The 16,318-nt window shown below is 40.3% G+C and overlaps 1 protein-coding gene across 2 annotated transcripts; it reads right to left on the bottom strand.

Annotated features, from left to right (window-relative positions):
* Positions 1-3,127: 3,127 nt before the first annotated feature.
* On the bottom strand, positions 3,128-15,542 carry rgmb (repulsive guidance molecule BMP co-receptor b). 2 transcript variants are annotated; one of them, XM_047818930.1, is made up of 4 exons: positions 15,194-15,542; positions 14,972-15,159; positions 8,844-9,385; positions 3,128-5,757 (listed from the first exon to the last, which is right to left on the bottom strand). In XM_047818930.1, the coding sequence occupies exons 2-4, from the start codon at positions 15,069-15,071 to the stop codon at positions 5,104-5,106; spliced, it is 1,296 nt and encodes a 431-aa protein (XP_047674886.1). In that variant the 5' UTR covers positions 15,072-15,159; positions 15,194-15,542; the 3' UTR covers positions 3,128-5,103. The 2 variants fall into 2 exon arrangements, with proteins under 2 accessions (XP_047674886.1, XP_026994348.1); XM_027138547.2 differs by having other exon boundaries at positions 14,972-15,541.
* Between the last annotated feature and the right edge of the window lie 776 nt (positions 15,543-16,318).

The following is a 16,318-nucleotide window of genomic DNA, read 5'->3' as shown; positions in this document are numbered from 1 at the left end:
AGTTTTTATTGTTAAAATAAAATAATAGCCTGTTGTATAATAGTGTTTTGTATGTACTGTCCAACATAGTATTATTATTATTATTATTATTATTATTATTATTATTATTATTATTATTATTATTTATTTTCATTATGCACCTGCACATTTAGCTCTAAAATTCCCTGCAGGATTTGGGACCAATATAACCTGAAGTAAATAAGACTGCAGTTGTCTGCGTACTTTAGCCAAGCATGTCCCTGTCTATGCAGAGAGGAAAGGACAGCACAAAGAATCCATTGTGGGTGTGAAGTCATGTGACTGGAAGTTGATAAACCTTTGTGTGGCTCCATAGAACTCAGAGAAATACCTCAGTCAGCATCATGCTCTGCAGCTTACTTACCATCCTGCTCCTTACAAGTAAGTAAGAGACATTTATGGAGAATCTGTTTTTTTAATTATATAATCTTGGGTTGTTTATACACCATTGTGATATTGATTCGTGATTTATATCTATTTGATAGTGAATGACATGACGGACGTTAAGGCTGCCCCCTTTTCCACATCACCCTTTTTCCACATCCCGCTGGACCACGGAGGCTTGACCATCCTTGTCTGTGTGGTCAATGACGTTTTAAACCGAGACGGAGGGATGCACTGGCTCTCCAAACGTACCAGCAGATTAAACCCTGCCTTATATAATGCACTAGGAAAAGAGAATGCTCAGGACATAGTGTCATTACAATCACTCGTCTCTATGGAATGGGACACGTACACTTGCTTCATCAGTCACAGAAGCACGATTCGCTTCAAGGTTGGACACAACTATGGATTGGAAAAGAGCAGGAAAGGTAAATCAACATCTCATCATCCTAAATTGTCTCAGAATTTCTCAGCTTAGTTTCAACATTTAACATGTCTGTGTCACTCATTCAGTGGAGAAACAGGTAAACTGTAAACACAGACTTATTGCAATGCTGAAATACATTCAAATATTTTTATGCAAATAAATTGTTGATTATGATTGTGTCGTTTTCCTTTTAGGCTTTGATCATGACAACATGGAGCATACATGTCAGGAGAATCAAATATTTAATGGTTTGTCATGTATTTGCAATCAAATATTTTGTATTTTCAGATGAGCCTGTTTTAAGTGAGGGAAAAGTAACAAGCATTTTTTTCTTTTATTCCACCAGCTGTCCAAGGACACACTGCTCTTCTGGTCATCCACTTTCTAAGGATTATACTTGTAAAGATCACAGTCTTTAATGTCTTGATGACAGCAAAAGCGGTAATAAAATGGTAAATACTCCAATACAGTATAATTGAATTCTCCTACATCATCTTCTTCCTATTATTGTTGTTTATGTTCTTATTCTCCTTTGTATTGTTGTTCTTCTTCTTGATTTTATTATAGTTTCTTCTTCTTCTTCTTCTTCTTCTTCTTCTTCTTTGTATTTTTATTGTTGTTCTTCTGGTTATTATTGCTCTTCTTCTTCTTCTTCTTCTTCTTCTTCTTCTTCTAGTTATTGTTGTTTTTTCTTCTTCTGGTTATTGTTGTTGTTTTTCTTCTTCTTCTTCTAGTTATTGTTGTTGATTTTCTTCTTCTTGTTGTTATTGTTGTTGTTTTTCTTCTTAATATTATTTGTGCTCACTACTTTTTCTTGCCTCTGTCAGAATGTCATGACTGAATGAATGACTGAAGAAAAAAGCTCCACGGAAACATTGTAGAAGACCTTTTCCACTTGGATGCAGCTCACTCCTGGTGTCCTCAGTGTGTAGGAGATAAACATTTTGAATGTTGGTCTTTCTTTTTCTTCCTCAGGCCGTGTCATCAGATAATGAAACCAGGCTTTCTGATGCAAACACAGGTGCTACATTTTGTGGTATGGGAACAAAGAATTATCAGATCACAAATAAACCTCAAGCTATGAAGAACAGGTGAAATGCACTAGACAGCTTTGAATGGCAGTTTGTTCAGTTACCTCCAAACCAAGAGAATGTCAGTTTCATATTCTGTGTAATGTTAAAATCAAACACTGTGACTAATCGGAAGTTTTGTTTGCACCTTTACCATTTTTTGTTCATCTCACTCACAATAACGATTGTGTATGATTTAGTTGGAAACAACAATGGTAATAGTGCAATAATAAGAAATATGAGGCAGTCTGGGAAAACCTCTCAGTTTCTTTTCAACCGAAAAATAGAAAACAGCCAAAATGAATATCATCCATATATTTTACATATATTGAGTCAGTGTGTAAATCTTTTACTTTAAGATTAACGTGGCTGATATGAATGATGTATATGATAATTTGTGAGAGCTCTTTACCCACAATAAACTACTATACTATATTAGCATAGTAAACGTAATAAACTACTATACTATATTAGCATAGTAAAAGTACAATTCATAAACATCTGGTGGTAAAATTATAAAAGTAGGTTCAGCTATAAATGTAGAGGAATGTGTGGCATAAATCAATGGAACTTTTCTCCATTTCAGTTGTGGGGAAATGTTTTAAAAGTAAAAACTTGTTCATCGTTGAATTTCTTTGTCATGTCACACTCACATGCTGAGGTAGTGCTCATATAATGGTTCATAGGAAAGTAGGCTTTCAGGGCATGAAGAATTAAGAGAGTAAGGGTTTTTACAGTTTTTACCTAGCCTAGTAGGGGGAAAATTTTTTCATAGAAAAGTTCACAGAACTGTTGAGAAAAAGAAAAACTGTAAAAAAAAATTCTCCAAAGTAACTGGTGATATTAAAGCCATTTCTGTTCTCTGAGATGCTCAAAGTGCTTGTTTATAACCCTATAAAATGAAGGCGTTACCTTCACCAACTAAAATTCTGTATAAATTTCAACAGAGGTGAAAATGTCTCACTATGAAAGCCAATGAATCCTGACTTATTTTAGAACAGCCTTCCATCGATAAAATAATTCATTTGTTTATACCGATTCAGAAATATCCGAACTTCTAAAGTTACTTGTTTTCTTATAAAAAAAAAAAACATATTGCACTTTTGGTACCTATTACTCAGTAGAAAATGTTAAACTATTTTCCTGGCCACTACACAATTAACACAATGTCATTTTATCATTTTTACTATAATAACAATTCATTAATAATTACTCAAGGCCTACAAAATGTATGTATTTTCTTTTAATGTTTTTAAATAAAACACATTATTTTCCTCCTCGTTTTCAGTCGCTGCATCCACAACAATACTAAAACACTGATGTAACAACGGTGGTCCACTAGGTGGCAGTACAATCACGTCTGAAATGTTATTTTTTTACTCCAAACAGCAAGAATATGGACCTTCTCTAACAATACACTATATTTCATAAATAATTTAAGTATAAACATTGAGCAGTCACTCTTCACAAAAAAACAAAACAAAAAAAAAACAGATTTCACTCAAAAAAAATCACAAGATCAAACGCAACAAAGCAAAAACACAGGATGAAGGCTTATCTTTGCAGTTAATTGCACTCAGATGCTTTGCTCTGGTCTTTTCTATTATATGGCGAAATAAAGCCTATATTGGATTTGGCCAATAAATCATCACCAAGGATTTGGCCAATCACTGAAAATCCCAGTGTTCCTAATAAAACCTAGTCACAGTATGTTAGCAGCTCTTCAGCACTGGCAGTAGTTGCAAACAAATGAACGTACAAATGTGAGTCTACAGTAGCAAGTCTTTTTAGGGTGGGAGTGTTGATTCAATTAGGATGCACTGTAAGGGATTCAGAGTAAAAAGAATAAGCGTTGGTGGCATTTCCAGATAAATGAAAACGCTAAGCAGAGTGAGCTTTGTTACAGAAAGACATGTTAAGAAAGTCCAAAAAGCATCTTCTGGAGAGATTTAAAAAAAGCCTGTATTCTTAAATACTACAAGGCTATAAATCCTGGCAAAGAAGGTTTTACAGCATTATGTCAGCACATGAAGCATACTGTAATGTCCAGCACTTCACATGCTAATCAGGAAATAAGGAAATGCCAATCACAGTGACTATCCTTAATGGCAAAATGAATTATCTCTTATGAAGAACAGCAGAATGACACAAAATCTTTGGTTGGAGGACATTATACTGAACAATAGATATTTTGTAATTGAAAGTCTATCTTGTTTAGCAATAAATTGGCTAAAGAAAAGGCCATCAAGAGTGAGCCAAGAGTGGCTAAAGGAGAAGCTGCAGTTCCATCAACTCACATGGAACCGAAACGTGACTCATTTTAGCAATCCAGTTTCTTCAGTGTGTTTAATTCCTAACCATTACTGCACTGAGAGGAAAAGGTTAATTAAATCAGACTGAATGTACAAAATACGTGCCTGGCTATAAAAGGTTTGGCCGTCTGTACTCAGTCGTGCCGGATACAAAGATATTCTGATTTGTAACTGATGAAATGCAGGACAGAATTAAATGCAAATGAAATGACATTTGGTCTGTAGGATGGATAACAGACTACTGAACAGTTCCTTATAAGATCCCTGTTTACTTCAACCCATGTCTGCTGTGTTGGTTTGAATTCTTCATATTTTCATGCCACACTTACACAAAAGTCCAACAACAATATTGAGCTCTAGACTACAAATGATTTCTAGACAGATACTGCAGTTGTGTTACAAACTGTAGGCACGTTACTATTTACTACTGTACTAATAACTGCACTCTTGAAATAACCGACTGTCACTTGTTCTGTGGAGAACCATGGTGAGGCAAGTCCTATCTACATACAGACACAAGGAAAAGGTTTGAAAAAGCCTGCGGGTATTAAAAAGACAAGCTATCCGAGACTATTGAGCTCTGCGGTTCTGTGGAACACTGTTCTGTAGTCGCAACAAAGTAAAAAATAAAGTGCTTCCATTCAGACTTCCTCTCGCAAGGACGACACCAAAACAAAAGTCACAAAAAATTTCACACACATAAAAAAATTCACCGAGCACCTCAGCTCTCCTGAAAATGGCATGTACACAAATTTACAGTCATACGAAGGAGCGTCTCTTGTCTCCTCCGTCTACACAACATATTTACATGTAATGCTCTGATTGTTTACAAAGTCTCCTCGTGCTTCCGTGAATTTTATTATGAAAGTTGAGTCAGTCCTGGCCGCGCTGTTTACAAAAGTGCAGCGGCGAATAAGCAAGCGAGAAGTGCATTCAGGGCTGCTGTCAGTCTTAACCCAGCTGTGGAGGGAGGGAAAATGTGCCAGCGATCCCTCTCAGGGTGCAGCGCTTCCACGTCCTTGAGAGCGCTGTAAGCGGCAGCGGTGAAGTTGGCATCGCCAGTGGTGAGCAGGTCAAAGACACAAGAGTGGAAATAGATGTCCTGGACCTGCAGATGCTCACTGCACTTCCTGGAGGCACTCTCGAGGCTGAAGGCCTGCTGAGCTGGAGAAAGAGCAGGCAGAGAGGGAGCGGCTCCATGCTGGAGGCCAAGCGCAGGCAGCTCGATGCGTTCTGAGGCAGGGCAGCCGTTCACGCACAGCTGCAGGTCCTGAGTGTCATCATAAGCCATAGCAAGCTCATGGGGCATGCGTACGGCCAGCGTAAGGTAGCGGCCCAGCTGGCGTACCACCACTGTTACGCCAATGTAGGCGGCATGCAGCTCCACATGACGACCTGCGAGCTTTTCCAACACCACAAGGCTGCGTGTCTCACTTGTGCCACCTACGACTGTGCCGTCAACGAACGCCGCTGGCAAATCATCCGTCACCGCCTGGTACACCTTCTGCTCTGTGCACTCCTGATACGGTTTGAAAATGACAGTGATCTGGAAACAGAAATCAGAACATGGTCAGTTGCCCTTACATTCAGACCTCTTTGTTTTGTTTTGTTTTTAACACAGGGTGCAAACACATTCATGTTCTCACCGCACACTCAACATACAGTATACTGAGCAAAAAAAACTGCAAGTCATATTACTGCTCAACTCATAAATGCTGTGCCAGGTGGAAATTCTGAAGAAAAAAAAATAAATAATAAATTGTACACCAGCCTTTCTATCAGAAACAGTTCTAAAAGACCAGCACTTGTATCTGCAAAGTTTGGACCGAGCAGAGTAGCTTTTAAATGTATTAAAGGTTAATTTTACATTCATTTGCTCATTATTACTTCGTAATACTTTGGAACAAAGCTGTTCAGCACTGTTTTTGGCAGGGGGCATTGCTCGGAGGGAGAAGAGGAGGAGGAGGAGGGTGTTAGTATTTTCATTATAATTATAATCACAGGCCACAGAAGGCCCTGAGAATGACAAACTGCTCATTTAATGCTCAAGGGGCAAATATTTTTTCCCAAGGATGGAAAGCTGATTTCATGGCATGGGGTCAATCCAAGGATTTACACTCACAACCCTCTGGTCAAACCCATAACCCAAAATCTCAGAATGGTACATTTAGTATCAGTCACAAATTAGAATAATACTGACAATATGTATAATTATATATAAAATCCTGAAGAATATTTCAAACATTTAACTAAAAGAAATATTACAATATATCTGTATTTTTGTTTTAGATAGAAATCTACGTCATGTGTATTTGCCTGTTAGCATACACTTGCTCTATGAAACACACAAACATGCCGTACAGACTTTCAGTCACGCTGATCCATAACACATACATACACACAAAAAAACAGGGAAAGCCTACAGAGTAACAAGATGTGTGGCGTTACATTAGTGCAGGATGAATGCAAGCTTTGTTCTCATGACATGGATGAAAAATGACCACTAACTAGCCATTAGGTGAGGCAGCTGAAAGGGCCTCAGTCGAGCAATGTGTGCTAATAATTACGACCGGGCGCTAATAACGCGCCCCACCTCCAATGTCACAAGGTCACAAATGAGAGGTGGGTAGTTATAACCCTCACACAGCCCAGTGTTGTACCCCTCACGTGACCTTGGATGAGCTTCACTTTTGTAGTTTGGGGAAAAGAGAAGAGACGACTTGTGTAGAGCGTGTGTCTCGAAACTCCGCTAGATTGACAAATATTTACAATCAATGGAAGACAGAATGGCGTTTAGCATGCAGCAGTCAATATACTGTCTTAGTGTGTGTACATGGATGTGTGTACATGGATATGTGTGTATGTCTGTGTGTCTGTGTATGTGTGTGTGTGTGTGTGTGTGTGTGTGTGTGTGTGTGTGTGTGTGTGTGAGGTCTTACAGCCGGACAGGTTGGAAAAAAATTGAGACAGAGCCTTCTTTCAAGGCCACCTTATTAAGGGTCACGCCTGAGTCCGGGCTATATCCAGTCATTAACGACGTTAGAGTTTCACAGACCTGTTAGTCACAAGTGTTATTCACAAGACCTAAGAACTGTGCTTAATTTTGCTAACACCTGTAGACACTCACTCAAAGTTGTCATATTTTGTAGACTTCCCAGACATCCACGACTTGTTGCTTTTCTTAGTCTGCTGCTCATAATAGAATTAGAGGGGGTTTGGTAGTCTAGTGGCTAAGGTGTTGGGCTATCAATTGGAAGGTTGTGAGTTCGATCCCAGGTCCACCAAGCTGCCACTGTTGGGCTGCCACTTTTGGGCCCCTGAGCAAGGCCCTTTTATACTCAGATAATGTAGATCAGGTTAATGTAAATAAGGGCAACTGCCAAATGCTCGAAATGTAAATATAATAAATTAATTAAATATACACAGTAATAAAAAGGTTGCTTTGGTGTGAACTAGTAACACTGTAGAAGTGGGACATCATCCAGTCACACTATATACTACTGAACTACATAGTCGATGCTCGATACTGACTAGACAATGAACACGGGCAAATGAATGCAGTACAACTAAACCACTAACTACGTATTAAAACCACTGTATGCCTACAAACTGCACCTGTTCACACCAGGTACAGATCTCTAGGTATACAATTACTTGACTACAGCTCTCAACTAATGCACCGTACAATTCGTAAAGAAAATTTGTTACACAGAGTTTTCTTATAACATCCAATTTACATTTTATTATTAATTAAAAAACAGTTTGACTTTGAATTTGTGGGATAACTTGGTATTTCTTAGTATTTCCAGTGATCGTTGACATTATAGCAGCTATAAATAGTCCTTCTGTCTATTCTCTCTAAAATAAAACAACACTGCTTGTAATGCTAACAAGAAAGCACATAGTCCTCTGACCTGATAACTGTTTTCCCTAACAGTAAACTTAGGTGTCTATTCAAGGAGACTTGGGGCACAAGGTTTGGGAAACTCTGGATGGGATGCCAACTCACTTTAACGGCACAATGTCACACAAACACAGAGATTTCAAACAGCCTACAATTCGTGTCTTTGGAGGAAACCAGACGGAGTACCCAGAGAAAACACACAAAGCACAGGGAGAACATTGAGGCAGGAATCAAATCAACCCCAGAAATGTGAGGCTACCATGCCGCCATGCCCCCTTTTCACAAATATTAAATAAATATCTCCTTTACAAAACTCCATCACATCAATGATAATATCTTTTGCTTTATTGAATGTCAGCATGTTTTATTATTAACCTGATATGATATGGAGCATCTGACACACAAGTCACTGTGAATGAACTGTTGCTATGGAAACAGTTGTGTATAATAACACGTGCATTAATGAAAAGCAGCGATTACGTTACGTTATTATTTCCCGATCTACTGTTACACAAAATGAATCAATGCCTTCTGTCCAATCAGATTCAAGAAATCAAAGGCAATGCTGTACAACTGAGTATAAACAGCAGCAAACATACAAAATGAAAATCTAATTCAAATCAGAATGTGGTTTGATAAATGTTTATAATGATGTTGTATATATAATTAGAGGATTGTGTTCATTCATTTAGTACATTTGTATAACACACGATAGAAGGTCAGCTCACCTTGTTTGTTGCCGTGGCACTTGATCCCTGCACCACTGGCACATTCGTTACCTGCACTGAAAGGTAATTATTATCAATAAGAGGCCACGCCCCTTCCACCTTACACGTCTGAAACTGGTCTTTAAAAGTCCGAAGGTGCGGGTCTCCAAACAGACCACAGAATAGGTAGTTGGGTCGTGCGTGCTCAGGTGCACCGGGAACCCTTGTGCCTGTGGCGGTGGGTGCAGCCTGGTGATGATGGAAGCGGCTGTGGTAGTTGCAGGGCTCGATAGAAACGGCCGGGTGCGTGGAGGACGTGGGTCCGTCTTTGGAGCAGTTCCTCTGGCTCATGAGGTCACTAATGCCCAGCATGGCCGAGTGGAAAACCAGGTTGCCCCTGCAGCTTTTGGCGGTGCGGTGTGTGCAGCCCGAGTAAGCCCGCAGCGCCTTACAAAACTCAGTGTCAAAGCCATCCAGAGACGGGTTCAGGTGAGATGTGAGCGAAACGAAGTCTGTGGTGCACTTCTGGATACGGCACTGTGGAGTCTGGACCTGACTTTCACCTGGGAGAGAAGAATAAGAAGAAAGATGACACAACATTCCGCAATGGATTTGAGCCATAACTATGAACCCTGTGAGAATGTTAACGTCAACTACTTTACACTAACTAAAGATAGATTTGATTTGGCTGCAAAATGATTCATTGAGAAATTGGGATGTACATTCTGTTCAATTCTACATATGAATGTGGTCTACAGCACTTTAACAGGCTGTGCTGTTATCAGAAAATAAACCAGTTGACATTATTTTTTCTATAGGATATAAATAGGATATAAAACCTTTTCTTTTCATTATTTTGCAAGTGTTTCCTCTTCACAAGTTTCTTGCAATTACATTTCTTACTATTAACGTGTTCCTAAATTTTGTATTTTTTTTTGCAAGTTGTGTAGAAACATAATGGGGCTGGGAAAATATGGGTATTCTATCAGGGGTCCCACATTTTCTGTATGTACATTGAAATGATGCTTGTTGTACTGTGATAAAAAAATACAATAAAGTATGATGATGAGCTTTTTTTTACGTCTCACATCTATCAAGAAAGTGGAGAGTAATTTAATTGTCACAGGAACCTCTGCAGTTAAGTCCATTACCTGATTATGTATAATAACCGGCAATTATGTTGTTATTGTGTCATCCGCTTTATTTTCTTACAAATTGCTCACCACCACACAATGAACCATGATTCAATGTACTGTTAAGGACTATTGTGCAGTACACTGTACATGTGTGCAAATAATTTTCTATAAGTCCCAGATCTGTCTAAAGGGTGTGCCAAGTGTTTGTTCAAGGTCAGATTCCGGGACCAAGAAACAGCGAGCGAGCGAGAGAAAGAGAGAGAGAGAGAGAGAGAGAGAGAGAGAGAGAGAGAGAGAGAGAGAGAGAGAGAGAGAGAGAGAGAGACAGCCAACTCAACAAGCGTGTAAAATCTTCCCTTATCGCCGATGGACCCTGTTTATTGCACCAATAAGATCAAATAAAACGGCACCTCAAAGGATAAAAACAGAGGAGGCTTTTCTACTGTGAAAGCAATACGGTCCAGCTAGCACGCTGGCCTAGAAACACAAAAGAGCCACCATGCAAATAATAAGCAGCTTTAGCCACTTAGTTTCACTTCAAATGCAACTTTGATGTTTTTTATACATAGATACATATAGAAATGCTTTGCAGTGAGGTTCATCAACTTTTCTGGTTCCCTTTTTGGACACTTAAGTGCTCACTTGAATGCAAATGTCCATCACGCACACATGCCACAGCGGTTTTTGTTTAAAAACGCTAAGAGTCTCCGTTTCATTATTGATTATTCAATTTTCACACGCGAAGCACTTCACTCCATTATCCGGCGATGACATAGCACAAAATAAAACGCCTGAGAGAGCGAGAAAAGTACATTCATACACCATTAGCTTGTGACTTGCTTTAAAGTGTGTTCCAAGTGCATTAGCTCAGAGATTGAGAGAATGTGTGAGGGAAAAAATAAGAAAGAATAAGAGAGAGAGAGAGAGAGAGAGAGAGAGAGAGAGAGAGAGAGAGAGAGAGAGAGAGAGAGAGAGAGAGAGAGAGAAAGTGGTTTAGAGAGACCTTTCATAATCTGATATCAGCTGCAGCCTCTCCATTAACACTCCTGTAATGACTCAATCTTGCACACTAAGCGCCCCCCACTGTAGCCTGCAAGAGCAGCCCATTCAAATCCGCCTGATTTGATTATCAGATGATGGCATATTGCAGCCAATGGCAGATCGGCCCAGCGTCCTCCACTGCAGCCGGCATGACAAAGCACGAGCAGATTGGGTTTCACTGACAAGCTGTAAAACAATATGGAGGACCAGCTGAAGCCATGTTGTGGTACAAAGGCAAAAGCTTTGAAAAATTCCATCAGGAAGGCCACTGAATCAACTGTTAATGCGGCAATATATTTTTTATTTCTTTTGATGCATCCTGTCTGGTGAAATCTAGAACCAGGAAATAGAAACAGAATTAAATTCACAGGCCTTAGGCATAGCGCATGTATCTATAGGCAGCTACAGAAAATGCTAGAAGACAAAGCAGTAGATGTAACCACGTTAGCTATAGATGTCCCACATCTCACCCACAAACAGAGAGGCTTTTCACAGATGAGGCCACCACATGACCTCATCACCTGGCAAACTCATGCGCCTCTAGCACTTCGCCCAGCTGCATGTGTGGGGCAACGGCAAGATGTTGCCCTCTGACACTGAGATGTCTGGGTCGTTTACAGGATGAAGGAACTCAGCTCGAATTGTAAGAAAATGCCTGTTTAAGTCTAGTCTCTTCACCACATTTACTTATTTGGATGTAATTTCCAACTAAGAGGGATACAGAGTGTATCAGGGTGAAGGATCTTGCTCAAGAATCCAAAAGTTGCAGTATGGTGGTGGTGGTGCTGTAATTTGAGCTCACAATCTTCCTTAGTCCTGTCCTTTAAAGCCTTAGTCCTTGAGATGTGATTTTCATCATGACTACGCATTCAGAATGACGTGGACTACCAAATCTTTACAGACACGTGCAGAACATGGGCCGAGGTTTACGATGACGGCTGATCCTAATAGAATTCTCGGCAGTCATGGACACGGTCTGTGTTTTTTTTTTGTGTGTGTTTTTTTTTGTGGCTAGGTAGCTGAAACACAATTAGCATGTCACCTGACACTGCCATTTCAAAAACGCTGTCAGAAGGGGAGCCGTGCAATTGGATCCACAGTCATACCAATAACAACAATGACACTGGGACACTTGATAAGAGAAGAAATGTGGGGGAGAAGCGAAAGTAGGCCAGTCGTCTTCGTCCCCTAAAGCTGTTTGTAATTTTAGAGTGAGTGAGAAATGGAATGTCTCAGGGGTCCCCCAGGTGGGGGCAGCAGATCATAAAGTATTACTAGCAGTACGGCGTGTTCAAATCAAACTCTCACGGTTTGTGTTAGAATGTCTCTGTGTACTGCCAAATAGTAACGCAGCTCAACTCAACCCTCAATACGTCCTCTGTAATATACTATGAATTTAACAGATTATAACTATATGCTTCACAAAACCAAGTTCATATCCCGATATTATACACCTTAATAATACAAATTCTCACACTGTGGTTCTGAATTGATTTTTTTTTAATTGCCAAGTAAACTCACAGCCTCAGTGCCTCAGGCGTGAAAAGAACAAAGTCCTTGGTCTTCTTTTCTGGTTCAGCCGAGATCATAAAACCAAGCTCGTAATAAACCACAGGGTGAGAGCGAGAGAGAGAGAGAGCAACGGAGAGAAAAAAACAAGGTGTTTGTTTCACAGGCTGAGTTAATTTGCAGGGCTGAAGTGTGTCGTTTCGGAGCACAGAGCACACCCTTGTTGCAATTAAAGCCACTGGAAATATTTTCTCAGGGTGGCCATGCGCTTTGCGAGGCGATTCTCAGCTGCAAAGGGGCCCTCGCCGGTGTGTGAAGCGAGTGAAATTTCAAGATGTGGAATTTGGCCGGGGCAGAAAGGTCAACTGCAACCCCGCATACCCCCCCACCCCTACCAATCCCATCCTCCTTCTTCTCTAGGAGTGAACTTCAACAGTCTTACAGTGGGGGAGCTTATAACCAACCCACCGTGTTCCAATAACATCTGCAGCACCAAATCTTTCCTGAAATCATTTCAACTAATGTTGATCTAGTGTTGAAAAATAGGGTTGGACTTTTCGGCACATGTTTAACAGGAGCATGTCTAGGCCAGGTGATAACAAAAGATTCATTTTCCATCATCTTGTCTAGCCACAAGCTATTAGAAATGAGAAAAGGCCAAACAGAAAGAGGCAGCACAACATTCTGCTCAGTCAAATGTAATCAAGACTCCCTGCATATTTGGAACTCCACCAACTCCGGCAGAGATTCATGGATGAAAACAGAAATAAAGAATATTTTGTCAGCCCACTTTAAAAGATGTTTTAAATTCCTGGTGGTCAAAGCATGACTAAAACACAATGTCATACAGTGACACTGGGAATCAGCAACAAAAGTAGTATCTTCTGGATAAACTGCAATTCTTAAATATTTCAGAAATGTTTAAAGAAGTACAAATGATGAGTGTATTCCGCTTCCCATAGTCTACGGCTGCATGACTGAGACGCCTGTGACTGAGATCTTACAACTATAGTGTCTTAAAAGCACATTACTGAACCTTGATTTGACATGATTTCATATAAGCCTGCATTCTTAATAATTTATGCATTATTATTATATTATTATTATTATTATTTTATTATGGCTGTAATGTGAATTCTGGGAAACTGAATCCTAATGTGGCTAATATCACAAGAATGATCAAATGATCTGATCTATTGCCCTGACAGGACCCAGGTTAAACTGAATGATAAAAGGTGTGAGTGCACATTTGCAGGAATACAGTTTTAATGCTGCCTTTAACTCTGAATAGCTAACAGACAGGACCAGAGGAAACCAGGACACCAAATTGGTTCACACTTTCCTCTGCACAAACAACCCAAGCTCCCAGAAACCATAAGGCACTCAAATGAGTATAATAAGACATCCACATAAGACCAAGACTAAGTCGCAAGTAAACTGTGTGTCTGACACACGTCAAATCCTTTGTGAACAGAAGTATATCTAGACAATTAACCCTGAACCTCTGTTTAATGAGGAAAAAACAGATGATACACAAGTATAGGCTAACCTATAAGGATTCCTGATTTTCTGCAGATTGAAACAGATCTCTGTCTTCTATTTGCAGATCAAGAACCTAGATGAACAGAATATGAGCATAAAATATAAATAAATAAACAAACAAACAAAAAAATAGAAAGTCGCTACAGAGACTAACTACTTACAGAAACACACACCGTCATTCTGTTCCAATGTCTATTTCTTTAGATACATCTATAGAAACTACATTACTAAAGTTTGTTCAGCTCTAATTGCTATAGCAGACAGGGTTAAAGGATGCATATATGTAAAAGTATCAGCAGCTACAGTCGGTCAGAGGTTCAGCATTGATAAGCTGTAGGCCAGCAATCATAAATATAATGAGCCAGACATGTTCAGAGGCTCAGTAACATCATGAATCCATCAGCAATAAACACACACACACACACACACACACACACACACACACACACACACACACACACACACACAGAGGGTCTGAGTCGGGTCAGTTTCACAGTTAAATAGTATTCAATATGAATCAGCACCAGTTCATAGTGTAACAAATTAGACAAGAACAAGAACCACTTCCCCAGTTCATTCTGCTTGGGGCAAAAGGAGTGTGAAATCAGGTTTGTGTTGATTGATGCAGCACATCTGCTCCAACAAAACACTGACTATTTTATACTGCAACTTCATCATCATCATCATCATCATCATCATCATCATTATTATTATTATTATTGTTACTGTTATTATTAGTATTATACACATACTAAAGCACAAACCATCCCATGCGCCACAACAGAAAATACAGTAGCTACTTAAAGTGTATAAAAAGCACAGCAGAGTGCGTGCCTGTGCGTTATAGTGTAATAGTAATGTTTTTTTACAAGCTGTGAGCTTTTGGCTCAGCTGGGAGTATTAAAGTGAAAGAGTAATCACCAGAGTGGAGCAGGAGTGAAAGGGTGATCAGGAGCAGTAGAGAGGCGGTGAGAAGGCGCTCAGCCCCGCGGTAGTAAGATCCCGTTTGCCCCATGCCCATCCATCCAGCGCGCGATGGGGAGCGACCCGGAGACTCCGCGCGTCAACAAACCGGAGCTCCGCTTTTCCGTCCTGCTCCAACTTCACTCCTTCACGCGCGCTCGCATTCAGTCGCCGCTTCTCACCGTCCGCGCCCCGAAAACACACCGAACAAACAATCGGAGTAGCGCAACTGAGTTTGCGGTCCCGAATAGAGAGAGAGAGAGAGAGAGAGAGAGAGAGAGAGAGAGAGAGAGAGAGAGAGAGAGAGAGAGAGCACGCGGGTGCTGTTCTTTTTACAAAACGGTCAGTCCGAGCGCGAGAACGAGCGCGAGGCGAAGATCAATCCACACCATAGGTACACACGCATGCATTCACACACACACTACGCGATCGTCCTCCGTACGGAAATCTATCCTCCCCCCTCCAGACTTTTTCCGAGTGATCGATAGTGCATCAGCCTACCGCTGGGTTTAGCGGAAAGCCCGCCCCCCGGCTAGCTGCACGCGCCCGCCTGCCTTCAGAATGTCAACGAATCGATTCTCACGAACTAAACCGGTTTAAGTGATTTGAATCCGCTATGATTCGTTGGATTCGGCCACTGTGCTGTTTTCAACCGGCAGAAGCAGGCATGTACTTGAGATACTGTACATGATATAATATTTATTCTCTGTGTACTTTCATTTATTGCAAATTTGCACTAAAATGTAAAAAATGTGGAATCATCAGTTTAGGCTCAAAATTGGCATAAGTTGTATGTATTTTACTATGTATTAGAGAGATTTAGCATGTGTCTATCATTATTCATTTGTCTTCAGTTAAACAGCTTTGTCCTAGTTACAGTTATCCTAGGAACTTATCTCGGGCACGTTTGGAGTGATAACAGTGAGATAAACCTTGGATGACCAGAGAACCTTGAGGAAACCCATGCTGACGTGAGAAAGGCACAGAAGCTCAATGCAGACAAATTCTTGAGATATGAGTCAAACCAGGGAACCTGGAGCTGTAAAGCATTACAATTACATTGACTCCATTTGGAAGACACCCTTATCCAGAGTGACATACAAAAGTGCTTTAACGTCTCCATCAATTAATACATCAACCCCCGGTTTACTAGGTTACAGACTTACGATAACGTCAACCTAAATTTTGAAGGACCAAGAACAAAGCCTTGTGGGACACCAATGGAGAGTCTGCATGGAGTAGATGTCCATCCCCTCAATGTTACCCGTTATGTCTGATGGATTCCAGAGCAGGTTTCTTCAGGAT

This window comes from Tachysurus fulvidraco, chromosome 9, assembly GCF_022655615.1.
Source record: "Tachysurus fulvidraco isolate hzauxx_2018 chromosome 9, HZAU_PFXX_2.0, whole genome shotgun sequence".
NCBI classification, from domain to species: Eukaryota; Metazoa; Chordata; class Actinopteri; order Siluriformes; family Bagridae; genus Tachysurus; species Tachysurus fulvidraco.
The sequence above is the reverse complement of the archived record's forward strand: the minus strand, read 5'-3'. Positions and strand labels throughout refer to the sequence as shown.